The 17,456-nt window shown below is 34.2% G+C and overlaps 1 protein-coding gene across 1 annotated transcript; it reads left to right on the top strand.

Moving 5' to 3' along the window:
* The first annotated feature begins 6,961 nt into the window (after nt 1–6,961).
* Nucleotides 6,962–17,330, top strand: LOC129885281 (uncharacterized). The gene is made up of 3 exons (XM_055959498.1): nt 6,962–7,710; nt 8,054–8,173; nt 16,982–17,330. Exons 1-3 carry the CDS (start codon nt 7,153–7,155, stop codon nt 16,994–16,996), a joined length of 693 nt encoding a protein of 230 aa, XP_055815473.1. The 5' UTR covers nt 6,962–7,152; the 3' UTR covers nt 16,997–17,330.
* Nucleotides 17,331–17,456: the final 126 nt, after the last annotated feature.

Raw genomic sequence — 17,456 nt, 5'->3', positions numbered from 1 at the left:
ATACTAAATGAATGAATGAATATAAACTAATGTGTTGCATATACTTTCGCTATAATTTTGAAATATTAAAAATATATTTGATTTGATATAGATACAGAATATGGAATTTACTCACGTCTCTCTGGAAGTCCAAACGATTGGACTGGTTTGTTTGCTCTGCCTTTCTTGTTGAAATAGTGGAAATAATTAAAGCTCTCGTTCCGAGGCGTCGGATCTCTGAATCTGTTGGGAATTTGAAACTTTTTGTACGATCGAGTTTCTCTGCTTGGTTTTCCTAATTTCCTTCCTATGCAGATATACTTCCATTCACGAGAAAGTTATTTCTCTTTCGGTCTTTAAGCCCAGAAGGAGATTTTATTCGTTTTGAAAATATATGGGAAATTGGCAGCTGTGAGAAATTGTTTTTTTATTAATTTTACATTCCAGATTAAGTTTTAGAGATGATAAGAATGAAGATATTGACACAGACGTAAATTGGATTCCGCGAATAATATAAATCTCGGGCTCTGGATTAGAGATTTTTCCGACGTCATGATATGATATTTTCAGTTTGACTGGAGAAAAATAGGATGAATAATTATTTGCTGAATTAATGGAATTCCGCCATTAATGGGACCTCATGTAGTATATGATTGGAACTGTGTATAATTTGCTACTCCATTTTTGTGGCAGAGAAGCTTTGAGGAGCGGCGATTGCACGTGACGGACCTTTTTTGTGGCAGAAACCATAGGTCGGCTGGTCGGAGACTCATAGGATTGCAGTTGGCGTGATGGACCCTTCTTTGTCCAGCGTGCTTATGGGAAAGTGATCTGCCAAATTTCTGTTTCACTACAAACAATTTTTAATTATTAATGACTAAATTATGCTTCACTCTCAAATAAAATAGGGGAAAACAATAGAATATACACATTAATAGTATTTCAATATAATTTTATAAATGAAGTTTGAAAAAGTAAATATGATTTATTTTTATAATAATGAACAATTAAATATGCATGCATAATTTAAACTAAAAAGTCTTTATTTAATCAATTATATACGAAGACGTTCGGCACACAAATCTATATATAATATAAAAAAAAAACATAGATAAGGTGATGTGACACATGCTTATTACCTCTATTTGCATTTATTTTTTTTTTGACTTTTTGACTTTTTTTTCTTATTTAAATTAATTATTGCATTGTAAAAGTAAATTACTTAATTTATTACAAATAAATATTTTATTAATGAAAAAACATAATTATTCATAACTCGTATATCTTTAATTTCTCTCTTAATAAATTCATTTTTCTTTTTTTCTTTTTTTTCTTTCTTCTAATCATAAAATGATAATATTTTAAGAATTTATATTTTTATTATTTAATTTATTTACGAGGAGTAATTACCCATGATTTACACCTCTTTAATTTTTAATTTTAATAATATTCATAACCCCCATAATTTTCATATCCATATAAGTTTATGATATCTTATGGTATTCCTCTATTTGCCTATATAAATTCATATTAAGTTTTATAAACATTCACATTCAAGATTATTCTTTCTTCTCTTCATCATATTGGTTCGTGAATGGAGTAGCATGTAACAAAAATGAAATATACGAAGGTAAGAAATATTTTATTTTCAAGTTTTTTTTTATTTTCTCTATTTTACTCATATAAATTCATATTTAGTTTCATTCAAGATTCACATTCAAGATTATCTTTTCTCTTATTCAACATATTGGTTTGTGATTTAATTCACATATAACAAAAAAGAAGTACATGAAGATAAAAAAATATTTCATTCTTAAGCCTTTCTTTTTATCTCTATGTACTTTTGTGCTTTCTTATTATTTTATTAATTTATGTATTATCATCCTCCAAGCAAGTATTATAGTGATTATTTTCTCTAACAATCAGTTTGCGGTTGACACTAACATTATAATCATATACTGTAGTTTGATTACAATATTTGTTAGATTTGAAGAGATGATTATTGTTTATTGTTAGAACAATTGAAAAAATAATTTGTAGATATATTGTATAGTTTAGATTATTTTTTTTGATATGATTATTTTTTAATTGGTATAATATTTTATTTATTTATAATTATGTTTAAATTTTTTATTCAATTTGTAGCATATGATGAAGAGTTTGACATAGCTACGGAGCAGAATATAATGATGGATCTACTAGCAAAGAAAGATGGTAGAAGAAAAACCTTTTTTGAAGCATAATTAGGAATTACTTTTGCTAGATTTTTTTCTTACATTGACTTATATTAGTAACTTAACTATTTTTGCTAGAACTTTTTTAACTTTGGTTTGTATTAATAATTTAGCTAGATGTATTGAAAATACTACTACTATCCTACTTTTTTTTTTTTGGTTACGAAGCACAGTTAATATAATTATTCCATTTTATTTTCATGGTATTTAAAAATATTTAATTAATATTTTAAAAACTATTATAAGCGAATGTAATAATAAAGACACAATGAAGAAATTCAATTTTTTTATGAAATCAGAATTTGAATATAGAATTAAGTACTATTACAACAACAATAACAACAACAATAACCCAATAAAATCTCACAACGTGGGGTATGGGGAGGGAGAATTAAGTACTATTACAAAAGATAGAAAAAAATAAAATATAAAAAAATATATTTTAAAGTAGAATAGTATATTGTTATTTCAAAATCTGACATCTTATTCTATTTACTTTACCATAATAAATATTTTCAATTTACTTTACTATAATAAATATTTTGTTTTACTATACATATATGAGTATAAGGCTGCACAATAGATCCTTGTGGTCAGGTCCTTTCCCGAACTCCGCGCATAGCGGGAGCTTTAGTGCACCGGGCTGTCCTTTTTTTTATACATATATGAATAGTTTGCACTTAAAAAGATGATTTTTTTTATTTGTATATTGAAAAAAGAGGAAAAATATATCATGTCGCAAATGAACATAAATATCAATATTATTTTATATATCCGACACTAATCCAAATATAAATATTATATATTATTTTATTAAAATAAAAATTTATTTATTTAAAAATTATTTTATATATAATAATAATATAGCCGCACGGATAATCTCACTAGTACAATTAATAATGCATGCGTCCACACCACTAATAGCAAGCTTTATCTATCTGTATTTATTAAAGATCATTATTCGAATAGTAGCTGTTGCAATGCAAGTTTTTATTCCTCCGTTTAGTCAAACGAAACTGATTCAAATTAAGTGTTATATATGAAATTAAAATTAACAAAAAAATTATTTCTTAAACTTATTCTTACTCTAATAAAGGAGTACAATTTATCAAAATAGTTTCTCAGTAAGGAGGAGACTATTTATAAATTCAACCCTACCCACATTATGTGTAGGAGAGGGGGAATACACAAAGACCACATGCAAGTGAGGCATAAATAGTGTAAAGAATACTCCCTCCATTCCAAAATAATTGAATTGTTGGAATATGACACATATTTTTTTTAAAAAGAAGACATAAATTAATCATGTTTTTCCATTTTTGCCTTTTTCAAATTCCATTCTAACTCAAAATACTCATTTAATCCATTCTTGAAACTCAATCTTGAAAATTTAATTAATGAAGAGTAAAATTGAAAAAAAATTCCAACATCTATCTTGAATTGTGAACAATTCAATTATTTTGGACACTAAAAAGTACTCCAATAATTTAATTATTTTGGAATAGAGAAAGTATTAATTGCTCGGTGAAATTGGGAGAAATAATTTTTTAGTCCTTTATTTATATTTTTATTTACACATAAAAAATCTGAAAATAATTTTTTTTTCTATTCAAACTACAACAGGGCAAAAGATCTTATTTTCTTGTGAAAAATGTAATTTATGCTAAGGAAGATAAAAGCTGATAATTTAGTTAAACGGAGTAGTTGTTATGATTAGAACCATCTAAGAATTCTTTTTCTTAGTAAATATATCAAAGCCTTAAACCATAATCAAATATGTGAAGGACAAAAAAAGAGCGACTATGGGAACAATAATGTTAAAGTAAGGATCTAATGATGACACTTTATTAATTTTACTAAATGAATTAAATGTCATGTTTTACCAAATTGAAAGGCCATAGTAGGCTTGTAGTTGTTGAATTTGAGGGGTCTCGTGCTATTTTTCGGTGTGCAATCAATAATTTGGTGCAGATTAATTACTTGGAAAATATCAAAGTTACGTAAACACGGTCAGTCTACTGAATGACCAATGTTAATGATGCTGATTCCCATGTGCATTAAAACCCTTCTTCCTTTATTTTCATTTATTATTTCTATTATACTTTTTCTGATCAATTTGCCACTTTAATTAGGTTTCTTCCGAATCTAAAGTCTTAAACTTGACGTAACTTTTGGGTCATTTCGTAGCATGTTAAAGTTATATTAAAATATATTATAGAAATTAGTTATTGAAATATTTATATATTATTTTACCCATATATTAGTTTTATAAAATTTAATTATTTGTGTCTTATTTATATCACCTTTTATCCTAAATAGATTTTTTTTAACAACTTCTTTAATATACATATTAATTATGCAGATTTATCATCTATCAAATATAATATTACTCATACAAAATATATAATGCATGCATGATTCACCTCGAAATCAACTATCAGAAGTATTAAATCTAATACCACTATTTGTTAGAGAAATGTGTGAATCCATTATCTAAATTGTTATGATTTTTGTTATATATGGCATAGGAGAAGTATCAAAAACAATAGTAAATTACATGTACCGTATTTTTTTCCCTTAAATTTTCCTACAAGCTATCGGCAAGATATGTAATAAATTTTTCAGAGAAAATGGTTCAAACATGACCTTCTATAATTTGAATATAATAAAATGATTCTATAAACATTTTGTATATTTTATTATAAGTTCTCCTATATATAAATATATAGTTTCTTGTAAAAAACGATATAAAATGTAAAATAAATTTATAAAAAGCTTCAAAATCAATTGACACAACATACTTTGCTGCTGAAGCAAAATGAGAAGAAGAAATGATAACAATAGCAACACCACTAGTGCTAACAACGGTAATAGAATTTGAACTTCAAAATAACAAAAAAACCTTGGTAAGAACACTTTCATCTTTTAGTAAACATTACGTGCTATGAATAATTTAAACTATTCAGGATAATACAAAGAATATCATATATCGAGTGAAAGCAAAAAGAAATTAAAAAAATACAACAGTGGAAATGCTTTTTTCCTTCCCCCTTCAAGGTTGCAACTTGGGACAATGACTAAGAGTTGTGTCACCTCATCATTTATACTATGTGAATTCTTCATGTTCACAGTACTTGTGGTAGACACATTGGAGATTATTGTGTACTAGTAGTTATGCTAGTGCCGATGAGACCATTTTAGTTGGCTTCTATATTGTGTCCCAACTTTCTTACTAATCTAAGCACTCCACTTATTGTGTCCCAACTATTGTAATTGACAATCAATTTACGACTAGTTAGACCACATCTTGTAGTCATTCCAAAATCATCTCAAGCACCATTATATGTAACGGAACTCTCTAAATTAATATTGTCGGAATTATGGAATATTGTTACTACGTAGAGGTATTCTTTAATCGATAAATTAATATTTATTAACTTAAAGAGTGTTTTTGAGATTCAATGAAGGTTAATTTTGATTACATCAAAATCATTGTATATTACTATTTTATGTATCACATTTATTGAATTAATAAAAAAGGGCAGGCCGGTGCACTAAAACTCCCACTATGTGCAGGGTTCGGAGAAGGGCCCGACCACAAGGGTCTAGGTAAGGCTGCGTAAAAAGTAAATTCACTATCCATAGAGTACAATATATGATGTATGATTAATTCATTGTAATTTTTTTTAATATTAAATGATTTATTGTAATGTTCATGAATACAAAAGTGTCTTCGAAATTCAATAAAAGTTAATTTGAAGACACTCTTCGGCATCACCAACATCGCATTAATCTTTCAAGGATTCATTAGGAATCTCGAAAATCTACACCGAAATTTTTGAATGCAAAAAAGTTAGAAATGAGCTTTACCTAGATTTAAATTGTTCAAAAGTTATATATATTTTATATAAGATATGTTCAAAAGTTAACTGTGATTTTCTTGATTATTCATCTTTTGTTTAGCGGCACACATGAATTAAATCATTAAACTTGCTATCTAATTGATCATTGCTTACATTATCAGTTCCAATTAGTTAATTCCACCAATGGGGGATAAGATCTAGTGAATCTACCATTCTTATTTTCTTTTTACCTCCTATTTAAATCCCTTCTTTTGCTTTTAGAAGGAAAAATTAATATGGAAAACTTATATAAATATACAATATTAAGAAAATATTTACCATCTATAGCAATAAAAAAAAAAATTCACTGAACACTTATAATACATTTATAATACAGTTTTAATACATATTGCAGAGAACTATTTATAAAACATATCTAATACAAGTTTTATAGATGGATAATACATTTTTCACATACTTTAATAAACTTATAATACATTATGTCAGTTTCTTACTACACAAACATAATATATATATTTTAAAACACTTATAATACATTTATATTATATGCATAATTCACTTTTAATACAAATGTATATTTATCATAATATTGCTATGTATTGCTATAAATTATAATAAATAAAAAATATCACTAAAATCAGTAATTAATTTTTAAAAAGCACTCAATTAAGTAATTTTTCCAATTAATTTTATATTGAGTCCAGTAAATAATTCAGGATTCAACCGTTGTTTGTCGCAAAACACAATTTCAATTTTAGCCACTAGCGGTGCTAAAATTCAACGACAGTGGACTGGACTATTGTAAGCCTTTACTCTTAAATTGGTTACTTGGTGCAAATAAATCCAATGAAGTATGGGCTCAGCCCAAACATATGGTAGCCCATTTCGTCGAAGTCGGTTCCTGAGAAATTTTGCTAGAAGCATCTACTCGAACTCTTCCTTTAGTTTTTGACAAAAGGCAAATTGCAATCTTCAAGGACATAGCCGGATTCCAAGTGATCCAGGAACCACTGGACGTTATCGCAGAGCGCAGGAAAAGAGAAGAGGGAGATCGATCGTGAAATCGGCAAAGAAATATGCCGAAAAAAATGGGAGTGAATAGTAAAGCCGAGACGTCTAGGGCTCGGAAGAACGCCGTCGAATCGGAGCGTAAAGACCGTGAATCTCGAGAAAAAGAAGACCAGTATTGGCGAGAGGCCGAAGGAGCCAAGCCACGCGCTGCCAAGAAACGCGAAGAAGAAGCCGAGAAGCGAGCAGAGGCCGTAGCGAAGAAAGCCGAGGTGCGTCGGCTTGCCGAGCTTGAGGAGAAAGAGCTCGAGAAGTCTATTAAGAAGCCGGATAAGAAAGCCAATCGTGTGGCCGCTCCGGTACCAAAGGTGACTGAAGCGGAACTAAGGCAGAGGAAGGAGGCGGAGCAGGCAGCATTGGCGAAGAAGGCGGAGGAGGACAAGAGGAGGCAGAGCCGTATGGCGGCAGAGGAAGATTATGAGAAGATGGTGCTCGTAACCAATAGGAATCGTGATGATTCAATTATAGAGGCTAGTACTGTGGATGATGCCATTGCTCACTTGGCTATTTCAGATAGTTTGCCACCGGATAGGCATCCTGAGAAGAGACTCAGGGCAGCCTTTAAGGTATTCCTCACTAGCTTTGCTTGCTGTTTTAGATAAAACTCTAATGATTAAGAGGTCTCCACAAAACGCTGATTGCATTTTATATAACCCGGGGGAAAGAAAAAATATACTTGTATTGGCACGAAAGGGTAGATTAGAACAGAATGGTATTGAGGATACATATAACAAATGTCAACTTGTTTGGTTGGTTCATTGTTCTTTTTGGAGCAATCTGCGAGAGTATTATTTGGAAATATCCAGCCTAGACAAAACACTGGGTGACGTGGACAGAGTAACCTTTACATTAGTATATTAGGATTCAGTTGCACATTTTTATTTGGGGTGTTAATTCTTGTACTTGTAGGTTTTTGAGGAGGCTGAGCTTCGTGCTCTGAAGGAGGAGAAACCAGGTCTGACACACACTCAGTACAAAGACTTGATTTGGAAGCTATGGAAGAAATCTCCGGATAATCCTCTTAACCAGGTACTTAAACTTCAAGAATGGATAAGAGAGGGGTCTTAATTTAGGACTGCCTTTTTACATGATCTTTTTGTAGGTTTTATTTCTAAATGGTTTTTATGCTTAGTTTCCTGGTATTTGTCTCAATTACACCAATTGCATAGGTCAGAATTGAATAATTCTTATGATTCCTTGGGTGATTACCGTACCAAGGCTAGCATAGTCAGTGACATCTTCATTATTAACTAAATGAACTCTGCTATTGACTACGGATTGATTGAAATGAAACCATTATCTTGATGTTCCCAGGCTGTTGTTGTTGTTGTATCTTGATGTTTTCGACGTATTTCAGGAGCTTGTGATTGTTGACGTTGGATTTGATCCGTGGAAGTAGGAATACCTAAAGCTAAATGTTTCAAAACGAGTCTTCTATTTTAGATAGAAATAATTATTTGGTGGTGAGCGACACAATTCTTCTCTAGGAAAAAAGTGTATAGCGAATAGAAAATATCATGTTATGTTAATTGTTTCACAATTATAACAATTTCACGCTCATGCAACTGATTATTCAAATGACCTGAGTTCATTTTCCAAATCTCGTGCCGGTGTTTTGTCTATTTCCATGGTTTGGTTAATGAGGTGGTTGGGATATGTTATTCCAATTGTTGGATGTTCTCATTCTATCTCTAGCTTCAAGGCTACTTGAGAGTTTAATTGCTTTTCCGTTTGGATACGTGGAGTTTATTGATAGTGAAAAACAGTCTTATCAAAAGCAAAAAGCGCAAAAAGCTCTAAGTTCCACCAGACGTTTATGCTCAAAGTGCATATAAAATGTGTGCTTTAATGAAAAAAGGAACAAAGGGAGAAAAAAATACAAATATATGTGTGTGTATATATATATTTGTTAAGTCCAAGACTAATAATAATTATAAGCATGAATGTCGAAGATAAACAAAGAAATTGAAATATCAATTGTTTAGTGTAAAGAAAATGAATCTCCACAGAAAAAAGAAAGAAACTCTATGAGAGAAATGCTCTCGGGCACGATTTTCAAGGTAATCACTTAGGGTCCCTTATGAACTCCCAGTTCCTCTTCTCCGATGGCATCCGACTATCGGAGTTTTTCCTACAGCCTTCCTTTCTTTCTATTTCTTAAACCTTTTTGTTATCCATGGACAATCATATTTATTTTAGATTTGGGGGAAAATCTTTTGACATCACTTTGGCCTCATCTCGCAGTGAACTTTGGTACGAATGGGTAGAGTTTTCTAGGTTTCATTTCAGTAGAATGGTTTTAAGTAGAGAAGCCTTACTCTGGATATCCTAGAGATTCAGAGAGGCTTCAAACTACAAGTTAGGATGCACCAAAAAATGGAAATGCAGAGACATGGCAACATCCTTGTTCTGTTCTATGAAATTCAACAACTTTGGCCATTATATTTCGGTTATTAATGTCACAGGCGAAACCAGGGCAGTCATTATAGTTTCGAAAAATGCTTTAAATAAGGGTTGGTTGAATGTGATTGTAAAACTGGAAAGTGTCATAAATAGGGGTTTGCACAGTCAGGAGACTTTAAACATCAAAGGGACAAAGGAAGGCAGGCTAGTTAGGGAAGAAAAAAACTTTAAAGAGGTATTACACAAGCCCAAGTGTCATTAGGAGAGAACATAGAGGGAAGGGACATGGATCTCATGGGAATAGGTCCATCATATTCTGAGAATTCTCTTCTGAGAAGGTGCTTAGTGGGAAGCTTCCCAGAATGTAATGAAATTCCTACTCGGAATGATGTAAGGAAAATGGTCCCATCAAAAATGGATAGGGGTGCACAATATTCAAGTTTTTGATATGAACGGAATTCAATTCCTATTTGAATTTCCGAATGAAAGATATGCTGAGTATGTTATGAAGGGGGAATGGATGAGGTAGGGGAAAAAAATCAAACTTGAGTGGTGGTCTCCTCTGGCTGGGACATACCCACTAAACAACATTTTTCACTGGTGTTGGATTAGGGTTCTTGGACTACCACTTCATCTCTGGTCCACAGGGGTGATGAAGGAGATTGGGGAAAAGTGCGGCGGCTGGTTGGAAACGGAGTAGGAAACTGACCTTAAGAACCACTTAAGGTGGGCCAGAATCAGAGTTAAGGGCATATCAGAGACTATTTTGACCTTTGTTGAAGTCGAAGATGGGAAGTGAAGATACAGAATGTCGCTGTAGTGTGAAGCATCGGCGAGGGTTGAGAAAATCGAGGCAACCAACCAGCAGAGATGTGGCATCTCACCTATTATTTTTGGCAAAAAGGACGAATGTCAGAACTCTGGGCATATAGAAAATAATCAAAGAAAAGGGAAAGAGGTTGCTAATGTTTATCCAACAGATATAGAGAAGAAGAAAGGTCCTTATACGGAGGGTACAAAAGAAAAACACATGGCAGAAGCTAGTGGGTCCCCAAAGCCAGCTGGTGGACCTTTTCTTTTAACTAGAGTTGGGCCAAATTCTCACTTAAAAGAATTGGGCCCAAATCTAAATAGGCCCAATGGACCAAACATTAAAACAATGCTGTGGCTGAGGCTTTTACAGACAAAATCAATACAAACTTGGGCAATAACAAACATGAGAGAGTTTTTTCCAGTTTTGACTATAGAGATGAGAAGAGAGAAGTTGTTGCTTCAGAAACACCAGACAACCACATGTAGATAAAGGAGAAGGAGAGGGCGACGCAGGGGATTTCAAACCTAGACGAATTAGATTTACATCATGAGAGTGCAAATAAAGGGATAATTGAAAAGAAAATAAGGGAGATCTCTCAAAATCAAAATCAAAGTATACCATTAGAGGAGCCAACTCCAATCCAGACTGATTCTAGCGCGTGTTTAAAGGAAGCAGAGAATGATGCTACCTCTTGGGTACAAGAAAACATAATTAAGTTGAGCAAGCAATTTGGAGCTATGTTTGATGGACTTGAAAAAAAGGCAAAAGATTATTCATAAAGTTGGATCAAAGAAGGGGGCCTCTTTAATTAATAACAAAAACAAGCAGCTGGTGCCTAAAAAGATTAGAAACTTAATCTTTGATGTCATCTATAAGGATGGAGGTGCAAGAAATGAGTTGAGCAAGGGGAGAAGACCACCAATTGGCGATCAATGAGGAACAAAATCATCTCATGGAATGTGAGGGGATGGGTACGGTCAGTTCACCGGGAGGATCCATTTTCGGACCTAGCAGCAGACGGGCGGGCTAAATGATGTGGAGAAGAGAAAGTTGGTGAAACGACTGGTGCACCAATGGGGGCAAATATTTATGTTTTGATAGAAACTAAAATAGAGGGTGATGTTAACAGTATGCTTAAAGATTTATGGGACAATAGGTGGGTGGGGGAAGAACATATGAAGGCAAGGGGTAGCAGGGGAGGGATCTTGATTATGTGGGATAAAAGAGAGTGGAAGGGGAACTGGTGGAATGTTGCCAGTCAAGTGATCACTTGTAAGTTTACTGGAATTAATCAGGAGTTAACCTGGCATATGAGTGCAGTTTATGCTAATTGTAATAGAGTAGTGAGAAGGGAGTTATGGAATGAACTTGAAGTGAATAGGAACAATTTTGAGGGGCCTTGGGTGGTGTGTGGGGATTTCAATGTTACTAGGTTTGTCACAGAGAGATCAATCTGCCAAAGAATCTCTGGAGTAATGGCAGAATTTTCAGAGTGCATTAGTAACCTGGAGCTGGTGGATCCTCCTTTATTTGGAGGATCTTTTACATGGAGAAGGGGAAAATCACAATAATGCTTCAAGGATTGACAAATTTTTATACTCAGCAGATTGGGAGGATATTTTCATTCAGGTCAGGCAGACTTGCCTTTCAAGAGTAGGATCTGACCACAACCCTATCCTTCTCACATGTTGGGATCGGAGTTGGCACAAGACATATTTTAAATTCAAAAATTGGTGGTTAGAAGTTGAGGGCTTCAAAGACAAAGTCAGCGACCGGTGGAATTCGTTTCCTAACATTGGCAGACCCACTTATGTATTAGCTGACAAACTAAAGCTTCTAAAAAAGGAGCTGATCCAATGGAGCAAAAACAATAGGGGCAATTGGAAGCAAATGAAGGAAAATATCTTGCAGCAGTTGAGTGCATGTGAAGTCATTCAGGAACAAGGAGTCCTAACTGATGATGAACTAATACAAAAGACCCACCTTGCCATGGAGTTCGAGTAGGAAGCTAAGAAGGAAGAAATAGCTTGGCGACAAAGATCAAGAGTACAATGGTTGAAGAGTGGAGACAAGAATACTAAGTTTTTCCATAGGTTGGCTAATTTTCACAAAAGATATAATTCCATTGATTCTTTAGAGGTAGAAGGGCAAACTATCTCTGATCCAGAAGAAATCAAAGATGTCATTCAGAGTTTCTACCAGGGTTTGTATACAGAAACAGAAGAATGGAGACCTGATCTCATCCTCCAAGATATATCAACTTTTTCCATTGAAGATCAGGAATGGTTACAAAGAAATTTTGAAGAGGAATAAGTATGGGATAGCATCAAAACATGTGCAACTGATAAGGCACCTGACCTGATGGCTTCAATATGAACTTTTTTCAAACTTTCTAGGAGGTTATTAAGGCTTATATTATGGGAACAATGCAATATTTTCATGATCACCAAGTCTTTGAAAGAAGTTTGAATGCCACATATGTGGCCATTATGCCAAAAATGGCAGGAGCAGTGGAATTAAGGGATTTCAGACCCATTAGTTTGATTTCTAGGATTTACAAGATAGTTTCTAAAGTGTTAACTGAGAGATTGAAGAAAGTGATGAACACTCCGGTGAATAAACATCAAATGGCCTTTGTTAAAGGAAGACAAATTATGGATGCTGCTTTAATAGCAAATGAATGTGTAGACACCAGGATTAGGGGAGGGGTAGCTGGCCTAATGTGTAAACTAGACATCGAAAAGGCTTATGACCATGTGAATTGGGATTACTTGCTAAGTGTTCTGAAACAAATGGGGTTTGGGGACAGGTGGTTGAAGTGGATCAGTTTTTGTATTAAAACCGTTAGGTTCTCCATTCTAGTTTTTTTTCCCTCTGGAAGGGGACTTAGACAAGGGGACCCTCTATGCCCTTTCCTGTTTATTTTGGCTATGGAAGGTTAGTAGAATGATGAGAATAGCAATTCACAACAATTGGCTAAAGGGTTTCAGAATAAGGGACGGTGGTTTAGAGATATGTCATTTGCTATATGCAGATGGCACCATTATTTTTTGTGAAGCCACAGTGGAACAAGTTACCTATGTCAGAGCCATGTTAGTGGTTTTTGAAGTTGTTTCTGTTCTAAAGGTGAGCTGGAGGAAAAGTAGCATCTTCCCCATCAAAGAGGTAACAAATGTTCAGGCTTTAGCTAGTGTGTTGGGTTGTGAAGTGGGTTTTTTGCCCACTGTGTATTTGGGTATGCCACGAGGCAGGAAATACAAAGAAGTAGAGATATGGGACAGCATTATCGAAAGGTCTGAAAAAAGACTAGCACAGTGGAAAGCGCAATATTTGTCTTTAGGGGGAAGAGTCACACTAATAAACTTAGTGTTGGACTCTCTACCTACATATGTGATGTCTTTGTTTCCTATTCCTGCCAGTGTAGTGAAGAAGCTAGATAGACTAAGAAATTTTTTTTTGTGGAAAGGAAACAAAGAGATGGGAGGTTATAATCTAGTTGAATGGGACTATGGGAGGTCACCCAATTAAGAAAAGCACAAGGAGAACTAAGTATAAAAAATCTGAAAGTTGAAAACAGTTGCCTTTTGATGAAATGGCTTTGGAGATTCTGTGATGACGAAAGTTCTCTCTGGAAGGAAGTAATTGTTCACAAGTTTGGACAGAACAGTCCTTGGTGCTCAAATGAAGTGAGTTGCACTTATGGGATGGGTGTATGGAGGGCTATCAGAAGTCTATGGTTAAAGCTCCAGGAGAACTCTAAAATCAGAGTGGGCAATGGAAACAATGTTCGGTTCTGGAAGGATAACTGAATAGGGGAAGTACCACTGCATGATAAATTTTCAGATAGTAATCCTGAAATTGTTGTGTCTGATTGCTGGTCCTCCTAGGGTTGGGATCTTAACTTCAGAAGGCACTTAAATGACTGGGAGGTAGGAAGAGTAGTTGACCTGTTAAAAGAAGTGGATAATTTTGGTGGGACAACAGTGGAGCCTGACAGACTTAGATAGAGACACAACTCAGAAGGAAGTTTCATAGTAAATAAGTCATACAAGAGGGAGAATAGCATTATGCAGGAGGAAGAGCTGAAGATATGGAGAAATGTCTAGAAGAACATAGCCCCTACAAAAGTGAAATGCTGAACAAGGTTAGTGGTAAAAAAGGCATGTCTTACTCATGAAGTGTTACAAAAGAAGGGGAGAGTTGTGGTGACTAGATGTTTTTTGTGCAATGAGACTAGGAAGACAAACAATCACTTGTTCCTACACTGTAAATTCACAGCTCAATTGTGGAACTTGTTTTTCAGTCTCACAAAGACAGTGTGGACAATGCCTGAACATATAGCTGATCTAATGAGCTCTTGGATGAAAAGAGGAGGAAGTTAAAGTCAGAAAAAATGGTGGAGGATAATACACTCCTGCATATGGTGGTCAGTCTGGAGGGAGAGAAATGGAAGGTGTTTTAAAGACGAGATCAGATTAGTCCATGATGTGAAATGGAATTGTCTAGTGACTTTATTTTTTTGGTGTAAACAAAACTCTATAGAGGAAATAGAGGAGTTGGTAGAATTTCTAGGAGCTTTGTAAAGCTAGAGTTCACTTTCTCTGTAACATGTTTTTGAGGGTGGCCAATGCTGAAGAATACAACAGTACTAAAATGGCAGCCCGGTGCACTAAAGCTCCCGCTATGCGCAGGGTCCGGGGAAGGACCCGACCAAAAGGGTCTATTGTACGCAACCTTACCTTGCATTTCTGCCAGAGGCTGTTTCCAAGGCTTGAACCCGTGACCTCCTAGTCACATGGCAACAACTTTACTAGTCACAACAGTACTAATTTCTCAAAAAAAAATATCAATTGTTTAGTGTCTCCTCTTCAAAAGAGGCTCATTAGCAAGGAAAAGTATGCCTTAGAACCTCAATGAAGACACAAAAGTGCACATTAAGCGACGAAGCGCTCAACATGTTTTGAGCCTTGCTTCTGGGCTTAAGTGTGCCTTTGACAACACTGGTGAAGCATTGATTCACATTTGAGGAAACATGAATACACTGAACAATGGTTCTGTTTAGTTCGGTATGGGCCTGGTATTTGGGCCACTTGCTATTATAAGCTTATACAAGATTAGGCAAATCTTCATAGAGATTATTTAAACGACCAATACGTTTTACAGTTTCAACTCCAATACCCAGGACATAAACTTTTGTAACATTAACAAAGAAACAAATTAAACTTCTTCTTGCACTTCATCTGTGATCTGTATCCTTTGTGCTATAGAAATTAATTAGAAAACCAAAAAAGATGCCAGATGGAAGCATGTTAACATGAAGGTTGATCTATAGATGCACAATGGATGGCCATCTGGTTGTGAATCCCTTTCTCATTGAAATGAATAAACAAAAGAAATATGTATATAGTTATAATGTACTGAGATATAATTTAATGAGGTGTAATTTGGGATGGTGTTAAGAAGTTGTGCATGAAAAGTTCACAATCCAGCTTCCACAGGGTTCACAATTTAGCGAGGCAAGGAGATCCTTCGTATCCCTAAGAAAGGAGTGAAACATGTTTACCTTTACGAGGGCGAGGAATAAAAGTCAACAATCAACTTACCCACTTTGATGGTCCCATTGTTCTCTTAGTTTATAAACCAAGGTGAAGGAGAAGGATAGGGTTGCTAGGTCGGAAAACGTTAACTAAAAAGTTTTACAACATGAGAGTTCACTTTAAAACTAATATTTAGTGCAAATATTGCTTAAATGTGATAAGTTCTTATAATGACTTATTTACTTACCTCTTTCTTTTCATGACGTGTAAATACTGAAAGAAGAAAATTTAAAGAAAAAATTGCTCTGAAGTTATCATGGTTTTTGCTCTCCAGTCTAATTTTTCTATTTTTAGTATTTCTTTAGTTTCAAATCTCACATGGCATATTTAAGACCACAAGATTTGAAGGGCATTGATACACTATATACCCGTTTAATTTAAGACCACAAGATTGAAAAGTCTTTGATACTTAAAACTTTGTCAGTCAAATTAAGACATAAAATGAAACAGAGGAAGTATTAATTAGTGACATATAATTTTATTGACTACCAACATTAGAGTAGATAGTGTAAGCTACATTGCATGTTATGTAATGTGCTAAAAAACCAGTGCTTCAACATCATTAATTGGAGCCGTGTTTCACCGAAAATCTTAAAGTAAGGATATACATATCTATACTATACTTTAGTCACTGATGCATTTTTGCTCTCAAGAAGCCTTGCATTTCCTTCCCTGGTTTAGTTTTACCTTTATGAAAAATAATTCTAGTGATATTCCATTTTAAAGGATCCTAGAAATAGTTATGGGACAAAATAAGCTAAAAACAATCACTGAATTATGTCTCCCTGAACGTTGATTATTAAGTAGGATGGAAAGCTTTAGATTTCCATGCAAGAGACATTTGAAGAGCTTTGCTTAATGGAAGTGTCAGTAGTCACAATTTGATCTGCAGTCAATGGATGCTGGATAATTTAGGTAGTTCGGGTTTTTCGGTTTCCTTCCTATTGACCTACTGTTATGTTTAGCTTTTTGCAATGTTTATAATGGAGTGTTGCTTGATGTTTCGATCTTAATTTTGTGCAGGTCGCAGATAAGTAATAGGTGCACTTTGTGCTGATGTGGCTGGCAATAGTCCTATGGGCTGAGAAAGGTGCTGCTGTGCTGGGGATATGTTGATGGTATATGCGTGACCTGGTTGGTGTTGACAGTCTTCTGCCAAAGATGTTTGGGGTGTGCTTATAGAATTTTGCTTGTGGTTTAAGTGTAATGCTTCCTATTTAGATACTATACCCCTCTGTATTATTACTGAACTATTGTCTGCACCACGGTACTCGTGATGTTCTTCCTTTGTTTAACAGTAAATAACATAGTTAAATAAGTCCTCTGTATCTGACCGTTAATAATCCAATTGATGACTTTCTGACGCTTTTCAGTAGCCGAAAGGTTGAATGGGAGGAGTGTGATCAAATGTATTATGTATGCAGGGAAAATGTGCGAAGGCATCATATAATATCCTGTTTAGTAGCATGAATTTTTCATTTCTACAGTCACATTTCCT

Source organism: Solanum dulcamara, chromosome 4 (genome assembly GCF_947179165.1).
Source record: "Solanum dulcamara chromosome 4, daSolDulc1.2, whole genome shotgun sequence".
In the NCBI taxonomy this organism is placed as follows: Eukaryota; Viridiplantae; Streptophyta; class Magnoliopsida; order Solanales; family Solanaceae; genus Solanum; species Solanum dulcamara.
This window is presented reverse-complemented; position numbering and strand designations above follow the sequence as displayed.

What these genes read in the sequence shown, in the direction of transcription:
- LOC129885281 (XM_055959498.1), top strand. Translation starts at nt 7,153, where the DNA reads ATGCCGAAAAAAATGGGAGTGAATAGTAAAGCCGAGACGTCTAGGGCT. An exon ending in GACTCAGGGCAGCCTTTAAG is followed by an intron (nt 7,711 to 8,053) that starts GTATTCCTCACT and finishes TTGTACTTGTAG; the next exon opens with GTTTTTGAGGAGGCTGAGCT.